Source organism: Carassius gibelio, chromosome B20 (assembly GCF_023724105.1).
Source record: "Carassius gibelio isolate Cgi1373 ecotype wild population from Czech Republic chromosome B20, carGib1.2-hapl.c, whole genome shotgun sequence".
Lineage (NCBI taxonomy): Eukaryota > Metazoa > Chordata > Actinopteri > Cypriniformes > Cyprinidae > Carassius > Carassius gibelio.
In genome coordinates, this window is record NC_068415.1 from 3,636,993 (window position 1) to 3,655,465 (window position 18,473).

Genomic DNA, 18,473 nt, shown 5'->3' on the forward strand with positions numbered 1-18,473 from the left:
ACATTCAATTGGATAAAATAATTAAAATGATTAAACATTTAATTGTTTTTATAATTATTCTGTCTGCCTTAATTTTATGTTTTTATGTTTTATATTTACATTTTATTTGATTTATTAATGACAATTAATTACTATAGAGATTAGATAGATAGATAGATAGATAGATAGATAGATAGATAGATAGATAGATAGATAGATAGATAGATAGATAGATAGATAGATAGATAGATAGTTTGTTAGCTTTCATAATAGTTTTATTGTTTACATGTTGCAGACAGTAGGCTGTTCCAATGGCAGGCTCCATTTGTGACACCTTTTCCAACTATACATGTCTGCTACTGGGGCATGTTGTCGCAAAATATCTACTTTAGTCTATTTTTCCTTTTAAGATTTTTGTCTTCAAACTGATAATTAAATAAACCTACCTCAAGAAATATACATTTGCTGGAGTAACAACTGTAATAACTATCCCCAGCTTATAATTTAACATCAGCCATATTTTATTGTTTCCATTTATTTATTTAATTGTATTATTTTTGCAAGGGGCTTTTTGTCCACCACTTTTACTTAAGCTTTTTCTGTTACCTAATGTCAGTCTTTGGAGGATTTGGGTGGTTTTGCACAGTTTTAAAAGCAATGTTGTGTACCTAAAATATTGATAAACTTGCGTTTTAAACTGTGTGTCAGGGCTCAATCCCAAATACATCTTCAAAATAAATAAAATAAAAAATCCTTCGTTTGCTTTAAGGTAAATTCATGTTTGTTTGTTTTCATTTTGATTTAGGTCACTGCAGTGCTGATAAAACCAAGTTCACAGTACCACCTAAATAACAGTTTTGTTCACTGTGATCATTGAATTCATTTTTATTTTATTTAACTGTGAGAAGTGATTGCTTCAATTCTGATTTGCAGTTAATAATTCCTTTAAGAAAACTGGAGATTAAAAATGCTTAGCAAAATCACAATTCATTCCAAACTAGCGGAAGAATAAATCACGTTCCATTTTACCGCCTGATCACGTTTAATTCGAACTCAGTTTGTTTCTGTGGAACTTTCTTCACCGGTTCTCAGAGACAGCAGTGGTACCCAGGGGGCGTGGCTTAGCAAAGGGTCAGTTACAGACAGGTGTGTTAGAGCAGGGCTGGGACTAAACTCTGCAGGAGCTGGACAGAGCACCGCGGATCTTGAGGAGTAGGCTATCATGGTAACATGAAGTTAATCTAGTTAATCTTAATCTAGTCTCAAAACAAGCTGAAATGTTTTGTTATTCTGTTTCCAGTCAACCTGAAACGAGCTTTTTGTTCTCTTTTTAGTGTTTAAGTATATGTTTGACTGACCAGCAGGGGGCGCACTGGACTGCATCTCATCACTACAGCTGTATCTGGTTAAAGAGGCAGCGCTGGACAATCTGACCTCGCTTTTTTGCAAGGGTCTTTGAGGTAATGTTTGCTTACAGCAATGACAGAGTTGTAGCAAACAAACCCCTCTCGTGAATTAAAAGTTGCACCTATCATCGCCTTCTCCGACTATTTACTGACATTGCAAGATGTGCTTTTGAAATTAGCCTATATAAGAGAGCTATTGATTATTTTACGTTATGTGTTCTTTTTATTCTATTTCCTGTAAATTCCTTGCTCACACGTTGACTCAGTCGTGTGAAATGGCAGAGCGCGTTTGTTAGTCGTTCACTTCATCTTCAGTTGATGATGGAGCTGGAGTCTCAGCGAATCCCCCGCAGCAGCTTTACATACAGCTCAAAGTCAACACACTTAACATTAGACATTCACTGTATCAACGCCGACAAACACCGTGAAGGGGAATCGGGAATGTTTCTACGAGCTTTACGCTTTCAGTGAGTGAGTGAGAGAGAGGGAGAGAGAGAGAGAGAGAGTTGAGATCTTCACTCTTCACATGAATGCACTCGTTATACAGGGATCAGCGCGCGAACATGCTGTGGAAACTGGTGGAAAATGTCAAGTATGAAGATATATACGAGGTAATGAGAAGACAAACTACATCTGCATCTGTTTTTTCACTGTTTGATTTATATAACGACAAAAAAAAATACGTTGCATTTTGTCGTGTTTTTTTCTAATATGTTTTGTCTCTTGCTGATAGGAGGTTTATTCTGATTATATAAATAAGGGGAAAATGCAAATGATGAACGTTTGATTTAGAAAAAGTTTGTCATACTAATTAATTTTTACTCAGTTGCTTGTTATTTTTGTATTAGCCATGTAGTGATTCTAGCAGCTTACTTTATTTCCTTTAAAAGTAGCTATTTTTCATTTGTTTACATGAGAGTTTTTAATATTATAACTTTAAAAATTCTGGAATTAGAAAAAAAATCAGAATTTGAAAATTCAGAATGTTAAAATATTTGTAAAAAAAAGAACAATTTTTACGCTTTAATATTGTTTGTATTTATGTAAGAGGTATTTTTTTTAAAAAAAAGTCTTAAAGAGTTAGCATAAAGAAGAAAATGTCAATGTTTATATGCATTGAAATGCTTCTTGCATTATTTTCTTGAGAGCCTGCCATCGATTTATCAATAAGAGAATCGCGTCTTCTGAAGGAGAGGACGCAGTGTCACGCGTGGGAGTCCCGTGGATCCCCCTGAATGAGCTCGAGCTCGTGGGAGAGACTCATGGTGGTTTTTGGAAAAGCCTCGCGGGATGCCGACCCAGAGAGTCACACATGGCTTTTCTCTCACAGTCACCGTCACGCGTGTAATTAAACACTTCGACCCCAGTCCGTGAAATCGACCATTATACGAGCTGTTTAATGGGGCACCATTAGTGGAGGACTTTAAACTGTCACCCGGTGCAGAAACAAAATAAAAGTAAAAAAATAAAATAATAATAAATTGATTATGATTATCTTGTTTTAAAACGTAATCTTTTTTCAGACATTTATAAGGGAAGGTTTGTACCGCGATGAGTGTTTTATCATATTAGTGTAATATTGTTATCGTAAAGTTTATGTTTTTGTTCATGGGCCTGGATAAACACACGTATGCATGTGAAACTATGGTAAGTTTATAGGAAGGGCATAGCTCCAAATATATTTTTTTAATCAGATATTGGCTGTAGAAGTAGAGCTTCTTTTTATAATTAAGCCATAATTAAGTAGGGTCTAGTAGTATGGTGGAATCCAGTTTGGCTATTGTGAGTCTGAATAGCTATAAGGTGAGTATGATGTAGTGGTTATAATGCATATTAAAGTATGTGAGTATATGTGCTTGTGAATGAGGCCTCTGTCCATCTGCCTGCTCAAAGCAGCTGATTCCTGAGATTCGTTTGTTCTGGCTGGAGATAAATGGACTGTGCACACACAACAATAACTTAAAAGACAACAATAGCAAAAGAAAGAGGTCCGGACCCGTGCATGCCGGACCTCAAACAGAGAGGGGAATAAAACAGAGCACGAGTGTTTCCTCCTCCTGAATGAACGTCACTTACAGCAGCAGCGCCTTCACGCTCCGCTGCTCCCCACTGCTTTAAGTATTCCCGCAATATTAGAGGAGTCATGAATAACAATTATTCTGAGGAGGTGTAGCGAGGCGCACGGACGGAGCACCGCACTCTGGATCAGAGCGTCGGATCGGGAAGAACAGAACCGAGACCTGGAGGAACAGGGCTGTGTGGGAGAAGCCATCTTAGCTGAAAGAGAAAAAAATCAAGTTTTTACTCCGTGCGGTCATGAAGAGTTGAGAAGGAAACGCATTTTTCTTCAGGCGAGCGTGTGTCGCGTTGTCGCTTGTCCTTCTGCTCCAAACGAGCTCGCGTTTTTTCGTCCAGATGTTAGTGCACACGTATTCCTCCACGGTGAGTCTGAAACACTAAGAAAAATACTTTCTTGTAGCTGCGTGGTAAAAATGTGGCATGCGTGTTTTGCTTGTTATGAGGCGAGCTTATACGAAAATTAACCATGGTTTAATTGTAGTTAAAGTGCGGTATAGCAGAACCATAGTTTTTTGGGGGGGACGCACAGTTTTACTACAAATACTATGGTTAAACTATGGTTAGTATAGCAAAACCATGTTGTGGTTACCATTTTTAATTAGCAGGACTTTGTGATGATTCATTTTTGTCAGGGTAGTAATTTAAGTCGAGTCAGTGCGAAAATGCAAATATTTTGAAAGTTTTTGTACTTTCTCGCTTCACCGCGGGCGCCGATATAGGGTGCTATAGCCTATATTTAATATTCTTTGGGTGTCGTTGGATTCGTTCCATTAGCCATTCAAAACATCCCAAAAGTTTATTTAAAAAAAAAAAAGAAAAGAAAAAGAAAATTAAAACAAATGGTTGGTTTGTAATCGTATAAATATGCTTTTCTCGTTTGAAGGACCGCCATGATGGGGTACCGAGCCACAGTTCCAGACTGTCCCAGCTGGGATCGGTCTCTCAGGGTCCGTACTCCAGCGCTCCGCCGCTCTCTCACACACCTTCCTCGGACTTCCAACCGCCGTACTTTCCGCCGCCGTACCAGCCGCTGCCGTATCACCAGAGTCAGGACCCGTACTCACACGTCAGTGACCCGTACTCTCTGAACGCTCTTCACCAGTCCCAGCAGCACCCGTGGGGCTCCCGGCAGAGGCAGGACATGGGCTCGGAGAGCGGAGCTTTACTGCCGCAGCCTCGAGCCTCTTTACCGCAGCTCTCGGGTCTGGACCCCCGGCGGGACTACTCCAGCATGCGCCGACCGGACGTGCTGCTCCACTCCACACATCACGGGCTCGAGGCGGGGATGGGAGATGGTCTGTCCCTTCATGGCCTGACACACGGCATGGAAGATGTGCAGGTTGGTTATGATTTTAGTTTTTTGGCTTGGACAACAACCTCTTTTGTCGGGATATAATTTCCACAAAGAAGTGTAGTAGGATAAATCTGTGTCTATTTTTTTTTTTTAACAAATGCTGGTTTGTTTCAACACAACTTTGGGTCAGATATGGACTAACCCAACTTTTGGGTTAGAATTTTAATGTAAAAAAAAATGAATCCAACATTGGGATAAAACAACCCAGCGTTTTTAGTGAATAGTGAACTAACGTTTAATGATTTAATTTGGAATATTTTTATCTTGTATTCTAAATAACTGCAGTAGCTCTCTGTGACATAATTCTGTGTATTTTCAGTGTGTTTTCGGACCTGTTGACATTTTCTGAAACTAGTTACAAACATTTTACATTATACATTCAAGTCTATATGTATATTTATCAATTAACGGAATCCAAACTATCTTTAGTTTTTAGTATTTAGTAGGCTAATAGTAGTAGAGCTGGATATATATATTATAAGGCTTGCTTTTTATCAGAAACAATGTTGGTTTGTGGTTGAAATAACATTTTGGTTTTTGAAAGTATATTTGTACGTTATAAATACTATTTAAAAGCAATAACGTTTGACCTCTGTTGAGGAAAAATAACTTAAAAGTATTGTTGCAATGGGTAAAAATAAAAAACCATCTGTTAACCATCTGATTTTTTGTATTAATATTTCTTTGCACACATCATATTTCATTTTCGTCAATTGACATGTTTATGCGTTCAGCTGACTGGACAATGATTGTCGGCCTTTCTAAAATGATTATAAAAGGTAGCCTAACTGACATTGGGTTTATTTTCATTTTTAAATAAAAAACATTTTTGTTATATATATATATATATATATATATATATATATATATATATATATATATATATATATATATATATATATATATATAATTCATTGCAGATTAGTTAACGTTTCCTTCAATAAAATTCATTCAGAAAACTTACATGGAGAATTTTATTTTTGGATGAATTGTTAGTGAATACAATGGTATTAGTACTACACTTAATTAAAAAACAAATTTTTAATTGCTAATGTTCATTATTTAAAAATAAATAAAAAATAAAATCATCCTGGACTGGAATTTTTGGAGTTTATTGATTGATTAAATTGATGGTTTTTTGTCAATGTCCCCGGTGGAATCTACTGGTATTTTCATTACTAAACAAAAAGTAATTGTTCTGAAGTTATAAGAATTTTTATAATTGCTGTTGCCTTTGTTCAAAAGTTAAATGTTTTCTCATTATGCTGCCTTTTTAGGCTATGGAGGACGCAAACAACGGGATGAACATCCTGGATCAGTCTGTCATTAAAAAAGGTAAATTAGAAAATGGCTGGAAGAATTATGCCATTGTTGTGGGCCTATTTAATTATTTGATAATTTAATATTTTTCAACGATCACTGGGTTTTGAAAAAAAATGCTGATAGAAGGAATTAGCCTACTGTATTTAGGGCAAAAAGTATTTTCAGGTGAATACACCTTGACACACCTTTTCACGCATGCGCTGAACCACATCTGGTATTTAAATAATGTCACCATCCTATTTTCTTAGCCTTGGACGCCCAGCCAAAGCAAGTGGAATTGGAAGCCATTTAATATTTTTAGAATCATATCGTCACCGTTATAATCGAACTGTTTTTGTCACTACAGAGACTTTAGTTTCGTTATAGCTAATAATCGACCAATTTATATCGTCTATAGACTTAAGTTATTATCAGCTGTCTCTTGTTCTTTAAAACAGTAGCGCAAATTCCAGATTTATACATGCCTATTTTCTTTGGGAACATGACTGTTTAAGATCGACGTTTAAGCACCACTTTGTTGTTCTCCACAGAGGTTTTGACATATTTACTCCGAGATAAGGCCTTCATGCAGTCAGTAAAAGCTTAAGCAAAACTCCCTGGGCTCGTGTTAATATTTGTCCGTGATGAGGGACGTTTGCCGGTAATTTAGTTAACGGAACACTGGCCTCCCAGAAGAGACGGCCTTTAAGTGGCCGCTGTGATGGATGGTTTTCTGAGCCTGGATCTCGTGAGCTCGTTTAGAGCTCGTTTTCTCTATTATCCCCTTTAGAGATCTCCGCGGGCTCGCGCGCTCGTTACCCCATTAGCGCTTAAGTTAGTAGACGTCGTTTGACGGTCAGCTTGTGAGTTTGTGTGTGGAGGGGAGGGGGTGATTTGAAAAATAGGTGGTTAATGTTATTAGCACATGTCCATTGCCAATCGATAAAATAATAAATGACCGTAGTAAATAGTGTGCAAATGTCACTGTGGAACTGAATTGAACAAGTGTAGCCTAACTGAATTGAATAAACGGACTAAAAGGACTAAATCTCAGTGCCTGGCAACATTTATAAGTGCAGCTATTGCTAGCATTTTAATCACGTTGGAAACTGCAAAACATTACAGCACAAACATGCATAGGCCTTCATTTTTTTTAACGCCGTGGTTGTTATAGGCTAGGCTATATAAAGTTGGTAACATGTTTAGATAAAACAGCCTATATCATTTTATATAAAAAATACTGCATGCTTTCCGTAATGTTTGTATTAATGGACAATTCTGACTTTCTTTCTGTTGTATGTGGAATTAACGTAAGAAAGCGGGAGCACGCCAAGATTTCACATAGCATAATATTCCCACAAGCCTGGGTTGTCTGTAACTATTCTTAGATATTATTTTAAAATGATAACAACTCTCGCTTTAGAGTTATTTTGAAAAGCAGTGTTCATATTCCAGTAGGCTAAATGTGAGTCTAGGTCTCTATTAAACGACGTAGCTCAGTTTTCTGTCTGTTTCTCTCGCACAGTTCCAGTTCCACACAAGAGCGTCGCTTCTCTGATGATGAACAAAGACGGTCTAATCGGCGGGATCACCGTGAACGTCAACGAGGTCTTCTGCTCGGTTCCCGGCCGCCTGTCGCTTCTTAGCTCCACATCCAAATATAAAGTGACGGTTGGCGAGGTCCAGCGGCGCCTCTCTCCGCCAGAGTGCCTCAATGCCTCTCTGCTTGGCGGGGTTCTACGGAGGTGAGAGCATCGATAAATCAGCCAGAATCCACATTATTGTCTTAGCAGAGGTCAATGGATTAAAGACAAATCTTATATTCAATTTGAACTCCAAACATCTGGGTTACGATGACCACATCTGCAGTTACTGACGAGACGTTGTATAGGCAACGTTGGACGCTGAACAAATTTATTTTTTGTTGTTGTTTTTGAGAGATTTTTCAATTACTCCTGCCTAAACATGTCCTGCCTAAACATTTTAATTGTCATAGTGCTTCTTTGCTGTCAATCCTTTAAAAAAACACGTCTCTAATTATGCCTTCGCTATCCTCAGAGCGAAGTCGAAAAATGGCGGGAGATCACTGAGGGAAAAGCTGGAGAAGATCGGCTTGAATTTGCCCGCGGGGAGACGCAAAGCAGCGAATGTCACTTTACTGACGTCGCTAGTAGAAGGTAAAGCAGGACATCTGATTCTTATTTCCCATTTAGATTGTTGTTTTGTTTTTGTTTTTTTTCTCACCGTTTGGGAATTCAGGCCCTTCAAATGAGGAAAACAATGGCCATTAATGGAAAACATGCCCGATTTTTTTTTACGCACTTAGTTTAAGTTTAATAGTGGATCTCGAATAATTTTACAATTTATGCCTAAAATGAAAAATTGAATTTACGAACGAACCTCGAACATGTTAGGCTAGATTACATTTTATTGCCTTGGGAGTTTCTCTAATATGATTTATTTTCCTTAGGCGGTGCAAATAGTTAACAGATGCAGAGGCAGTAAAACGAAATTTTAACCAGTACAGCAAATTTCATTTAATTATTGTTGTGACTGTCTGATTGTTTCTGCACGGCGATCTTTCATTCGCTTAATACTCTGTTTCTCCCTCCAGTGCTACAGCTGTAATTTAGTAGGCTATGAAATATTTTAAGCGATGATGTGCAGTAATTCCATTTCACCATATTGTGTTTATTTTTCATTTCCAGGAGAAGCTGTTCATTTGGCTCGCGACTTTGGCTACATTTGTGAAACGGAATTTCCCACAAAGGCCGTGTCTGAATATCTGAACAGACAGCACACAGATCCAAACGAACTGCACTCGCGAAAGAACATGCTGCTTGCCACAAAGTAAGTATACTATAACGTGTCACAGTCTGTTGTTTAACTGTGATTTATGCATTCGTTGCTTTCTTTGGAACCTGGTATAACCGCCCTCATCTGAACAAATGTGTAGCCACATTTCGAAGTGAATGTTGAATCCATCACGGATTCTCGTTTTGATAGCTGTCCGCTTAGTGCCTGGTGCGCTTTGACACGTTTAGCTGGTTTCTAATGAGGCAGTTCAGGTCCAGCAGAAACACGCGTCTCTTATCCATCTCAGCCTGGCACCGAGCTAAAAACTCATTATATTTAAGTGAAATGTTTCAAGTCTTAAAGTGCCAGCTTTCCCCTTGAAGTTTTGCCTAAGGTCATCCCTCCTCCCTGCTCCCTCGCCTCTCCTTTCACAGTCTGTCTGTCAAAGTCCCGTCAGTCAGCCCGCGCCCCCGCCCCTGCACGCGCCTCGGGCACTCGCGTTCTGTCGCTCTCGAATGAGACAGAGGCGCGCTGCGCTCTCCCGACTGGACAACAAGACTGTTTGTGGTGTTGAGACGCGAAAGCGAATGTGGGTCAAAATCTGACAAGTCCAGACAACTGCAGATGCCACAGCAGGGCTCTGCAACGCTGCCAGTTGGAGGCATTTGAACTGTTTGTCACAAATGACCTTTTAAAGACAGAAGTGTGATCGTTTGCTCAAATTCTTATTTGAGATTACATTGCACCTCAAAGCATTTTTATTATGAACATGGCACAAGTAGTTTTGGATGCATGCTCTTAAAAAGTCAAGAATTTCATACTGTATAAATTAGGCCAAAAAGTATTTGATCAACTTAAATGCTTTTAAATTAACCATACAAGATTCAGACATCATAATTAGGCTATTTGAATTACATTGGTGATCATATTGTTATTGGATGTTAACTGTATACACAAGTAGGCAGTTTCAGAAAAACATGGAGGTCAAATGTTGGGAGGACATTAGTATCAGGCCATCTGGGCACATGGCTAAAATATCTGCCTATATTTTTCCGTATGATTCCCCAAAGCAAGAAAAGCTTGAATATTGAGAGCACTGCGTCTTTCGGGAAGTGAAATATGCTGAGAACAGAATATTCCCCAGTAATGACAGATAAAGACACTCTCCCAGTAGACTGAAAGTTAAACTGATGGCTTTATTCTAATTGATGGGGTTTCCTCTCAGAAACAGAAATATGCAGGCTTTGCTCTTGAGGATTTCAAGTTCTCTCCCTTCTTCATATTTATGGACAGTGTACACTGGAGAGTTTCATTTAAAGTAGATGTCAACCTTTTTAAAAAATATTTTTGGAGACCTTTTGCTCGCAGTCTGATTGGCATATGCCTTTTACCCATGATTCTCAGGGACACCACAAAGCAACTGAACTATTGCAAGCTTAAACCTCTCAGAGCACCTGTTATCTGTGTTTTCTATTACTCAAAATAATTATGAGCATCAAGCAATCACATCACCATTATGTGAGATACTGAGATCGACAAACATGGGTCTGATATGAACTAGGGATTTTGTAATTGTTTTACTGTTTGATCTCTGTGAGCCTAACATATCCAAAGTTTTTATTGAATACTTTTTTTCATTTTATCAATTTCATCATAAATGTCCAAATGCTGAAGTCACAGTGTTTGTATTTTATGGATGAGGGTTTTCAGAGTTAGTGGCTTTGATATTATGTATGAGTTCTCTTTTATAATCAATATTTCACACTCAGTTAAAAGAATATGTAGATTTATATATACAGAAAGAAGTAGGAATATCCATGGCAGTAAGATGACAGTTCTTTTCAGCTTCTTTTGGAGGAAGAAAGGTTTTTTTTAATGGAATCGTGGATGATGTCTTTTCCATTTGATTGTTTAATTCAACTTATGACTTAAATTCATTTCTTGAAAAATGTATGTTGTAATCCATGAGCGAGCAGGTTGCGTTTCTTTAACTGATACAGAAGATCAAGCACGTCCCTTCTGATATATGTTCTGATAAATGTGAATGAAGAATTTGTCATGCTTGATGTGCCATGAAAAAATGTCATGACATTCTCTGATTGGATCACAGTTGTATAGATGGTAAAGGAATTGGATAGGACACAGTTAGTGGGATTGATCCTAAAACCCACCTGACTAGTCTTGCTGTAAAAAGAGCATGTCTAGACCCCGCACTGTCCCATTAGCAGAATGTTGTGCATTTATTGGCATGTTAAGTTGTTTTCCTACAGAAAAAGTAATAAAATATAGTTCCTCCAATCACCTTGTGCAAACACTCACCAGCAGCAATAAACACATAAAATGTCCACAATACACACAGAAAAAAGGAACTATCAGAATCAGAATGAGTTTTATTGGCAAGTATGTTTACAGATACAAGGAATTTGTTTTCGTGATAGAAGCTCTGCAGTGCAACAGAATGACAGCAACAGAACAAAAAACACATAAAAGAATAATAATAATAAAAAAAAGTTGGTAAGGAATGACAGTATACAAATTTACAATTGTGTGGCAGGTATATTACATTAAGCAGTTATGTATGTACAGGTATATTATGTGCAAAAATGCAAAGTGTACACTAAGTATGTGTGTTAGATAAATAAGTGTATGTGTATATAAATATAAATGTATATACCTGTATATATAATTGTTTGTATATAGTACAAACAATTTTATCAGATAGCATAGACTAAATTTAGCTCAAAATTACATTGTTTAAAGGAGCATTAACTTTTATATCACTATAAATTGAGACAAAAGTCATTTTTGTTCTTGAGTGTCAGGAATATACATTTAACTTTAAATTACCCAGCAGGCACACAAAATCGTTTATAATGAGGCGTTAAAAAGGCGTTTATATTTGGTTAAATCTCAGTCTCAACATTGGGTGACCAAAATTCAATGTCAAGTCAACGTCTAATGTCAATGTTAATTTGATGTCCAGTACCGACATCAGCTGATGTTGTTATTTGTTGTTTTTAGGCTGTGTAAGCAAAATTCTATGTTAAGTCAATGTAAAATTGGTGTCAGAAACCGACGTCAACTCAATCTTTATTTTCAATCAAGATTATATTATCAATCCTGACGTTATATATTGACATACTCTGCCTGCTGGTTAACCTCTAATTTATATAAAGTCTGCATGAAATAAATAGCATATATTGCTAGTCTTAGTGTAAACAATTAATTCGTGAAAAAGTTGATCCACTGAAAAAAAATAGTTTGTCTTGGTAATCTTTAATCAAAACCTGATCTTTTTTGCATCTGCTCTGAAATGCCATTTCTTCTCCGTTTGGGCCATGGCTTGGGCAGAAAATCCTTAACCACCCCCCTCCAACCATTAGAGTACTGTGAGTGAAAGATGATAGGAGGAGTGCAAAAATAAAGCCACGCCCTCTATTCAATATTAGATTTCAGTTGGAAATATGTCACTACACTAAAATAAAGTCGGCACCAACTTCCGGTTCACACGGACTTAAAGCAACTATATGTTGTTTTAATTTTGTGACTCCGGAGCCATATGTCATAATTACAGTGCATAGCTGTACACTGTAAAAAAAAATAATAAAAACAAATATGTGACATTTACGGTACCAGCAACTGTGGTTGCTAGAACGTCACTGCTAAGAATATGCTAGCAACATTTTAGGTTTTACAGACTTCAATTCACAAAAAAAAAAACGTATTTAATTAACTAATGTAATGTTAATAAACCAGCATATTGATACTAATATTTGTTTTGAACCATTGTAATACTGATAACCACCAAAAACAGAGCTCATCACAAACAGCTCTTCCACAAGCAGAGAAGGGAAATACTAATACATATAGAGAGAGAGAGAGAGAAGGTGCACACTGTCATTCAAACACTAAACATCATTATAGTAACACACATTATACTGAAATAATGCGGAAACATTAATTTAATTCGATGTAAGATAAAACTGTAATGTACACAAACGATAAGAAAAAACAGTTTACAGTTTCCACTGTAAATTATTTACTTCTAAAAACTGTTATTTTAACAGTATTTTACTGTAAATTTACATTAAAATGTACAATTTTCTTTTAATCAGTTATTCACCGTTTATAGTATGTAAAGTTACTGATAACCAATTAACAGGTTTTTACTGTAGCATTTTTACAGTCTTTTACTGTTAAAATCGCAATTTTTTTTTTTTACAGTGTATGCACGCATTTGTTGCTGCCGTAAAGCAATCTGGGCCTTTCACAGAATTTGGCAGCTGCCCAACAAAACTTGCCTGCTACTAGAATAAATGTTTGGGGAGAAAAGAAGCCATTCACCCCATTAAAAGTCGCAGTACCATCAGAATGGTTTTAAAAATGTTAAAACAAAAGTTCAAAAACGTACATACATTTGCTTTAATATCCGTAGGCTACTCTCCAATAAACCCCTCATTGTTAACTGTTGCTGACACTTCTGGCAAATTTGTTGTTATTAATTAGAAATTGTGGATTAATTTGTGATCGTGGAAACTAACAAAATATCAACCACTTTGGTTCTCCAAAGAGCTTTTTGTTAAACAGTTCTTTAAAGAACCATTTTCTTAGTGTGTAGAGCATTTTGTGCAGTGGAATAGTTCCATGGATTAAAAAATTTCTTTGTGTAAGCATCAATCCCAGTAAAGAACAATTGTGTAATTTTTTGGATTGATGTTGGAAAATTCTGGGTTTCATCTCTGTCTCTCTTCTGTTCTCAGGCAATTGTGTAAGGAGTTCATGGACCTGTTGGCTCAAGATCGCACTCCATTAGGAAACTCTCGGCCTACGCCCATCCTGGAGCCAGGAATCCAGAGCTGCCTGTCACACTTCAGCTTCATCACACACGGTTTTGGTTCTCCAGCCATCTGCGCCGCCCTCACGGCTTTGCAGAATTACCTGACTGAAGCCCTTAAAGGCCTCGACAAGATGTTCCTGAACAACCCCACCCCCAACCGACACACACCTGCAGACGGCTCCAAAGGAGCTGGAGAGAAAGAGGAAAAACACAGGAAATGAACTGTGGAAATACGATATCAAGGAAGTCGAGTCATTGGAGATGTTCAGAGATTCTATAAACTCTAGTTTTATGACATTGCGTTTTACATTCTGGGTTGAAGGTGGCGAGTGGACAACAGATCACGGGAAAATGAAAGGAGCGATACGATAAAAGAGACTGGAGGACATGAGTCTGCTGTGACACGTTCACCATCTTCATCTCATTCGTGCGCGAGTGTGAAAATATTCAAGGAGTGTTTGTGAGTGTGTTTTTGTGTATCAAAATATGATATTTTACATGATCTTAGATGCAGGCTGTCCTTTATACACATGCTCATGAATCTAATAACTAATATTTGAGTGTTCATCAATGTAAAGGCCAGCGCACAGGAGGACAGGTTTGCTTGGGATACTAGTGGACACATTTTTAACTACTTTATTTAATTATACTTATTAAAATATAGGTGCACAGTTCTGCAATGTTAAGTACATTCCATGCAACTTTTGCCAACTACGCCTACAGTAAAACAATCATCTTCTGTCCATAAAAGTGGTTGTCAAGTAAAAATTGGCTCTGCATAGATTTGAAAGAGATTTTATTGCATTTAGTAATAATGCGGTACAATGAAATTGAGTGTTTGCCAAAAAGAGGCTGTAGCCTATATGTGCAACCATTTGTGCTGCAACAAGCTTCATGCTATTTACATTGCAGTCCATCACAGATCTTACATCCAGTATGATTTATGACAAAGATTCACCATTTGACAGCTCATAAAATACACATATTCTTTACATAAACAGCAATTCATTAGAAAATAAGTTTTCAGTCCAATTATTCATATAAAGATTACAAGCCAAAGCACTGAGATTTAATATATCCTTTAAAACACCTTTGGCGATATTCACAAGAGCTTGTCTACTAATGAACAGGGGGGTTTTGTATTTTTGGTTGTATTTCTTTGTATCTGAAACTGCTATTGCTTGTGTTGTCTTGGCCATTTGGTTGTGAAAATGTGAGGACATTTTCAGTTGAGTTATACTTTTGACATGGCAATCATCTTAGCTGACCGACAGATTCAACTATTTCACTGATAATAATCTGTTATGTATTTTTTTTTTTTTTAATATATGCTAACATTTACAGAGAGCTAAATCAACAAAGAAACACACTTTATGGCGTAAATATTGTTTTTTTTCTTACAACCCTACATCAGCTGAAAGGAAGCTTGCTTTGACCTAGAAAAAAAGACATAAAAAGGGTACCGGGTTTGTGCGCTTTCTTATAAGATGCATAGAACTGAGGTGACCGCGCGTGCTGGAACACGGCCACGCGCAGCCTTTGCGCGCTCCTGAGTGCGCACTTTCTCAGTTCCGCAAGCAGGATTATAGCCTGTCTGTCAAAGTTAATATTTGGTTAACTGTGTAAGGAAGCTTCTTTTATTTATGGTTGTATATATTTATTTATGCTTAATTTAATGGGCGTTTGTACATAGGAATAGACTGGGTCGTCTATCTGTGACTGTCTTGTGTGTGGGTGAACGCTTGTTTTAGATAGCATCCTGTATTTTTTGTTTCATAGATACGGTGTTATGTGGTGAAGGCTAGAAGTTGGTTCTTGTCTGGTGATTTTCATTTACCTCGAAATAAGAATAAATCGTGTGTTTTATTGTAGTTGTTGCGGTGTCATATTAACGTGGTCTACGCACGAAACATTTCAAAAAGTTGTTCTGAATAAAGTGCCTAAATTCCGAATATCTAAAATTAATGATTAGATAAATATATATTTTTTACGTAATCATATCATTAGTCCATGTAATTATTACATTTGCATTAAAACTTTTTAGACAGGCAAGAAGTCAACAGATTTCAGACATCAACATTGGAAAAGCTAAAGATAGCCTATTTTACTTCAGGAAAAAAGACAATAGTAGCCTAATATAATTAGTTATCGAATAATCAATAATAATTAGGCTACCTAAATAAAAACAAAATTCTTTATTAAAAAAAGTATATTTATTTTGCTATTGTTAACCCAGATGTAACAGAACCAAGAGAAGCAATAAATAATATGAAAAATAAATCAATTGCAGTCAAATAGGCTTACGTCAATGGTGTTAGTATTACAAATATTTTACAACAACCATAGCCTACAGACTTAAATACCAGTAAGGCATTAAAGCGTCCTTTAATTAGCATCAATGACTAGTTTAAGATTAAAGATAATGTCAAAATGCAAAAATCTGTCATTGAAAGACCAATGTGTAGGCTACCCTATATAACATTGTTCTGAATATTATCAGTGTTAGCCTGTACACTCAAAAAAATGTACTTTCACTTTTGCTAATTTTACTTAATCAGTTCATGTTATGATTACTTAAAAAAATTTATTTAACAATGTGAACTTGATTTAATCTAGTTCATTCAACAAAAAAGTGTGTATTGTCAGCTTTACTTAAAAATTATTTATTCAGCCAACATAACATTTTTGCGTAAAGGTAACATATTAGTGAAACCAACACAGACTTGCATCTCATTGGCTGAGGATTTCTGCAGTGTATTATGGGTAATTGTTATTCTTTCACCCTCTTGGAGAAGTGTAGCACCATTATATAGGTAGATGAGTAATACAATTTATAGCAATTAAGTTGTTCTAATAAGTTTTAGAACAAAACAAAGAAAGAAACAAATGGTTTGAAATGTTGCTTTGTAATTTAAATATGTTTGTAATATACTTGATAAGCTGTAATTATAGAAAGGTTTGAATGAAAAGTAATTTTAATCAGCTGCTCATGAACCTAATGCAAGGGCGTGGCATTCCTAAAATGGCATTATTCAAATTTTATGTCATCATTATTTAACATTTTCAGGTACAATTAACTCATTTGTTGTTTGTTGACTCTATTAAGGGTTGTTAAGTTTACTTAAACTTATTTTGTAAAATGAACTTAATTATTAAAAACATTGTCCAAAACATTGCAGATTAGTTGGGCTGACACTATTAAATTAAGCTTTGCCCAACCATAGTAAATAAGTTGAATCAACCTTAATAAATTAAGTTGACCCAATGTAAGTACATTAAATTGGAGTAACAGAATTGTATAATGCTGAAATAAAGCAAATTAATCATGTGGAAATCCTTTCCATGATTTTTTTATGTTCGTTCAAAGAGTTATTTTTTTGAGTGTATAAACATCTCGTAGTGTTTTCATTCACACTGACTTACAATGCAATCAGCAGAACGGAAATCAACAAAACTCTGAAATGAAAAACGGAAATGAGAATTATGATCCCGCATCTTCCTGTCTGGTTTCAAGGCAAGTAAAAAAATGCCAAAATTGATCGAAAACAATCCCTTGAAGGCGTGTGTTCGCGATAGCGGCAGTAAAGTGAACTCATATCCCGGCCCCAGGTCAGACCCCCGCGACTCCCCGCGCGCATCAGCTCGCGCTGGTGTATTTAATGCGGAGGAGCGCGTGGCCTGCGGGTTCCGTCGCGTGACTCGTCATGCGTGAAGTATTGTGACCCAGGTGCAGCACCCGCATGTCCGCGAGCGACGTGGATCTCTACGAGATTCAGAGATTTCTCTTCAGCAGAAAAAAGACTAGCCTCGCTCTCACCCACGGGACCTGAAACAACACAAGCCGAGATCTTTCATCCTTCACTCGAACTCGGTTCTCATTACCTCTAAAAGAAGAAAAAACAATACAACAATAACCCATAAGACCAAACCAATAATATCGCTACTTTTATAGGCCTACTCGATAATTATTGATTGTTTTTTTTAAAATCATAAAGATCTAAAATAAGTAGCCTAGTTTTTTTCCAAGCATTAATATAAAATGTGCACCAACCAAAGCCCTATAGGCTATTAGGCCTACTGCTAATTAGCCCCGACTCCCTGATTTTATCAACCTGATACCATTTTGAGTTCTTTTATCCAAAAGTTTAACCAAACATCCATTATTTGTTGGGAGTAGGACAGGCTTTGTAGCTAAAAGTTTAATTATCGGTCATTAAAAATAAAATGTATTCCCTAGATTTGTGATCAAAAGAGGGAGGAGTAAAAGTAAAACACAAAGCTTTAAAACAAGGACAAGACATAGACTAAAATAAAAATCAGTTTGATCGGATTCATGGCTGACTTTCAGCTGAGTCGGTTTGAGGTGGAACAGTCGTACTAAGACTAAAGGTTCAAACCCTTGTGTTGGAAAGTCTCTTTTCCATCTTATTTTTTTTGGGGGGGATGAGAAGGACGGAGAAGAGCTTTGTCTGAGCGCAGGTCCCCTCTGCTCGCTGTCACGCAATGGACTGTAAAAATGGTTTATCCAGACACGCGCCAGGCGCGCGTAATTCTCGCTCGAGGCCGGATGACCGCAGGCAGCGCGAGCCTAACTGATCAACCTGGATATTTCATTATTCATTCATTTACTGTTTAACAAATCCCGCTCATTATCGCGGGAGCGGCTGGCAGGATCCGACCGCTCGGCGGTGGTTGGTGTCAGGCGTGGAAAATTGTCCTA

At 37.0% G+C, this 18,473-nt stretch overlaps 1 protein-coding gene across 2 annotated transcripts; it reads left to right on the plus strand.

Annotated features, from left to right (window-relative positions):
- The first annotated feature begins 1,791 nt into the window (after positions 1-1,791).
- tfap2b (transcription factor AP-2 beta) lies at positions 1,792-15,624 on the plus strand. 2 transcript variants are annotated; one of them, XM_052585688.1, is made up of 7 exons: positions 1,792-1,996; positions 4,348-4,803; positions 6,096-6,153; positions 7,646-7,865; positions 8,179-8,297; positions 8,829-8,970; positions 13,677-15,624. In XM_052585688.1, exons 1-7 carry the CDS (start codon positions 1,916-1,918, stop codon positions 13,972-13,974), a joined length of 1,374 nt encoding a protein of 457 aa, XP_052441648.1. In that variant the 5' UTR covers positions 1,792-1,915; the 3' UTR covers positions 13,975-15,624. The 2 variants fall into 2 exon arrangements, with proteins under 2 accessions (XP_052441648.1, XP_052441649.1); XM_052585689.1 differs by lacking the exon at positions 1,792-1,996 and adding an exon at positions 3,360-3,827.
- Positions 15,625-18,473: the final 2,849 nt, after the last annotated feature.

What these genes read in the sequence shown, in the direction of transcription:
- tfap2b (XM_052585688.1), top strand. Translation starts at nt 1,916, where the DNA reads ATGCACTCGTTATACAGGGATCAGCGCGCGAACATGCTGTGGAAACTG. An exon ending in CTTGGCGGGGTTCTACGGAG is followed by an intron (nt 7,866 to 8,178) that starts GTGAGAGCATCG and finishes CGCTATCCTCAG; the next exon opens with AGCGAAGTCGAAAAATGGCG. An exon ending in AACATGCTGCTTGCCACAAA is followed by an intron (nt 8,971 to 13,676) that starts GTAAGTATACTA and finishes TTCTGTTCTCAG; the next exon opens with GCAATTGTGTAAGGAGTTCA.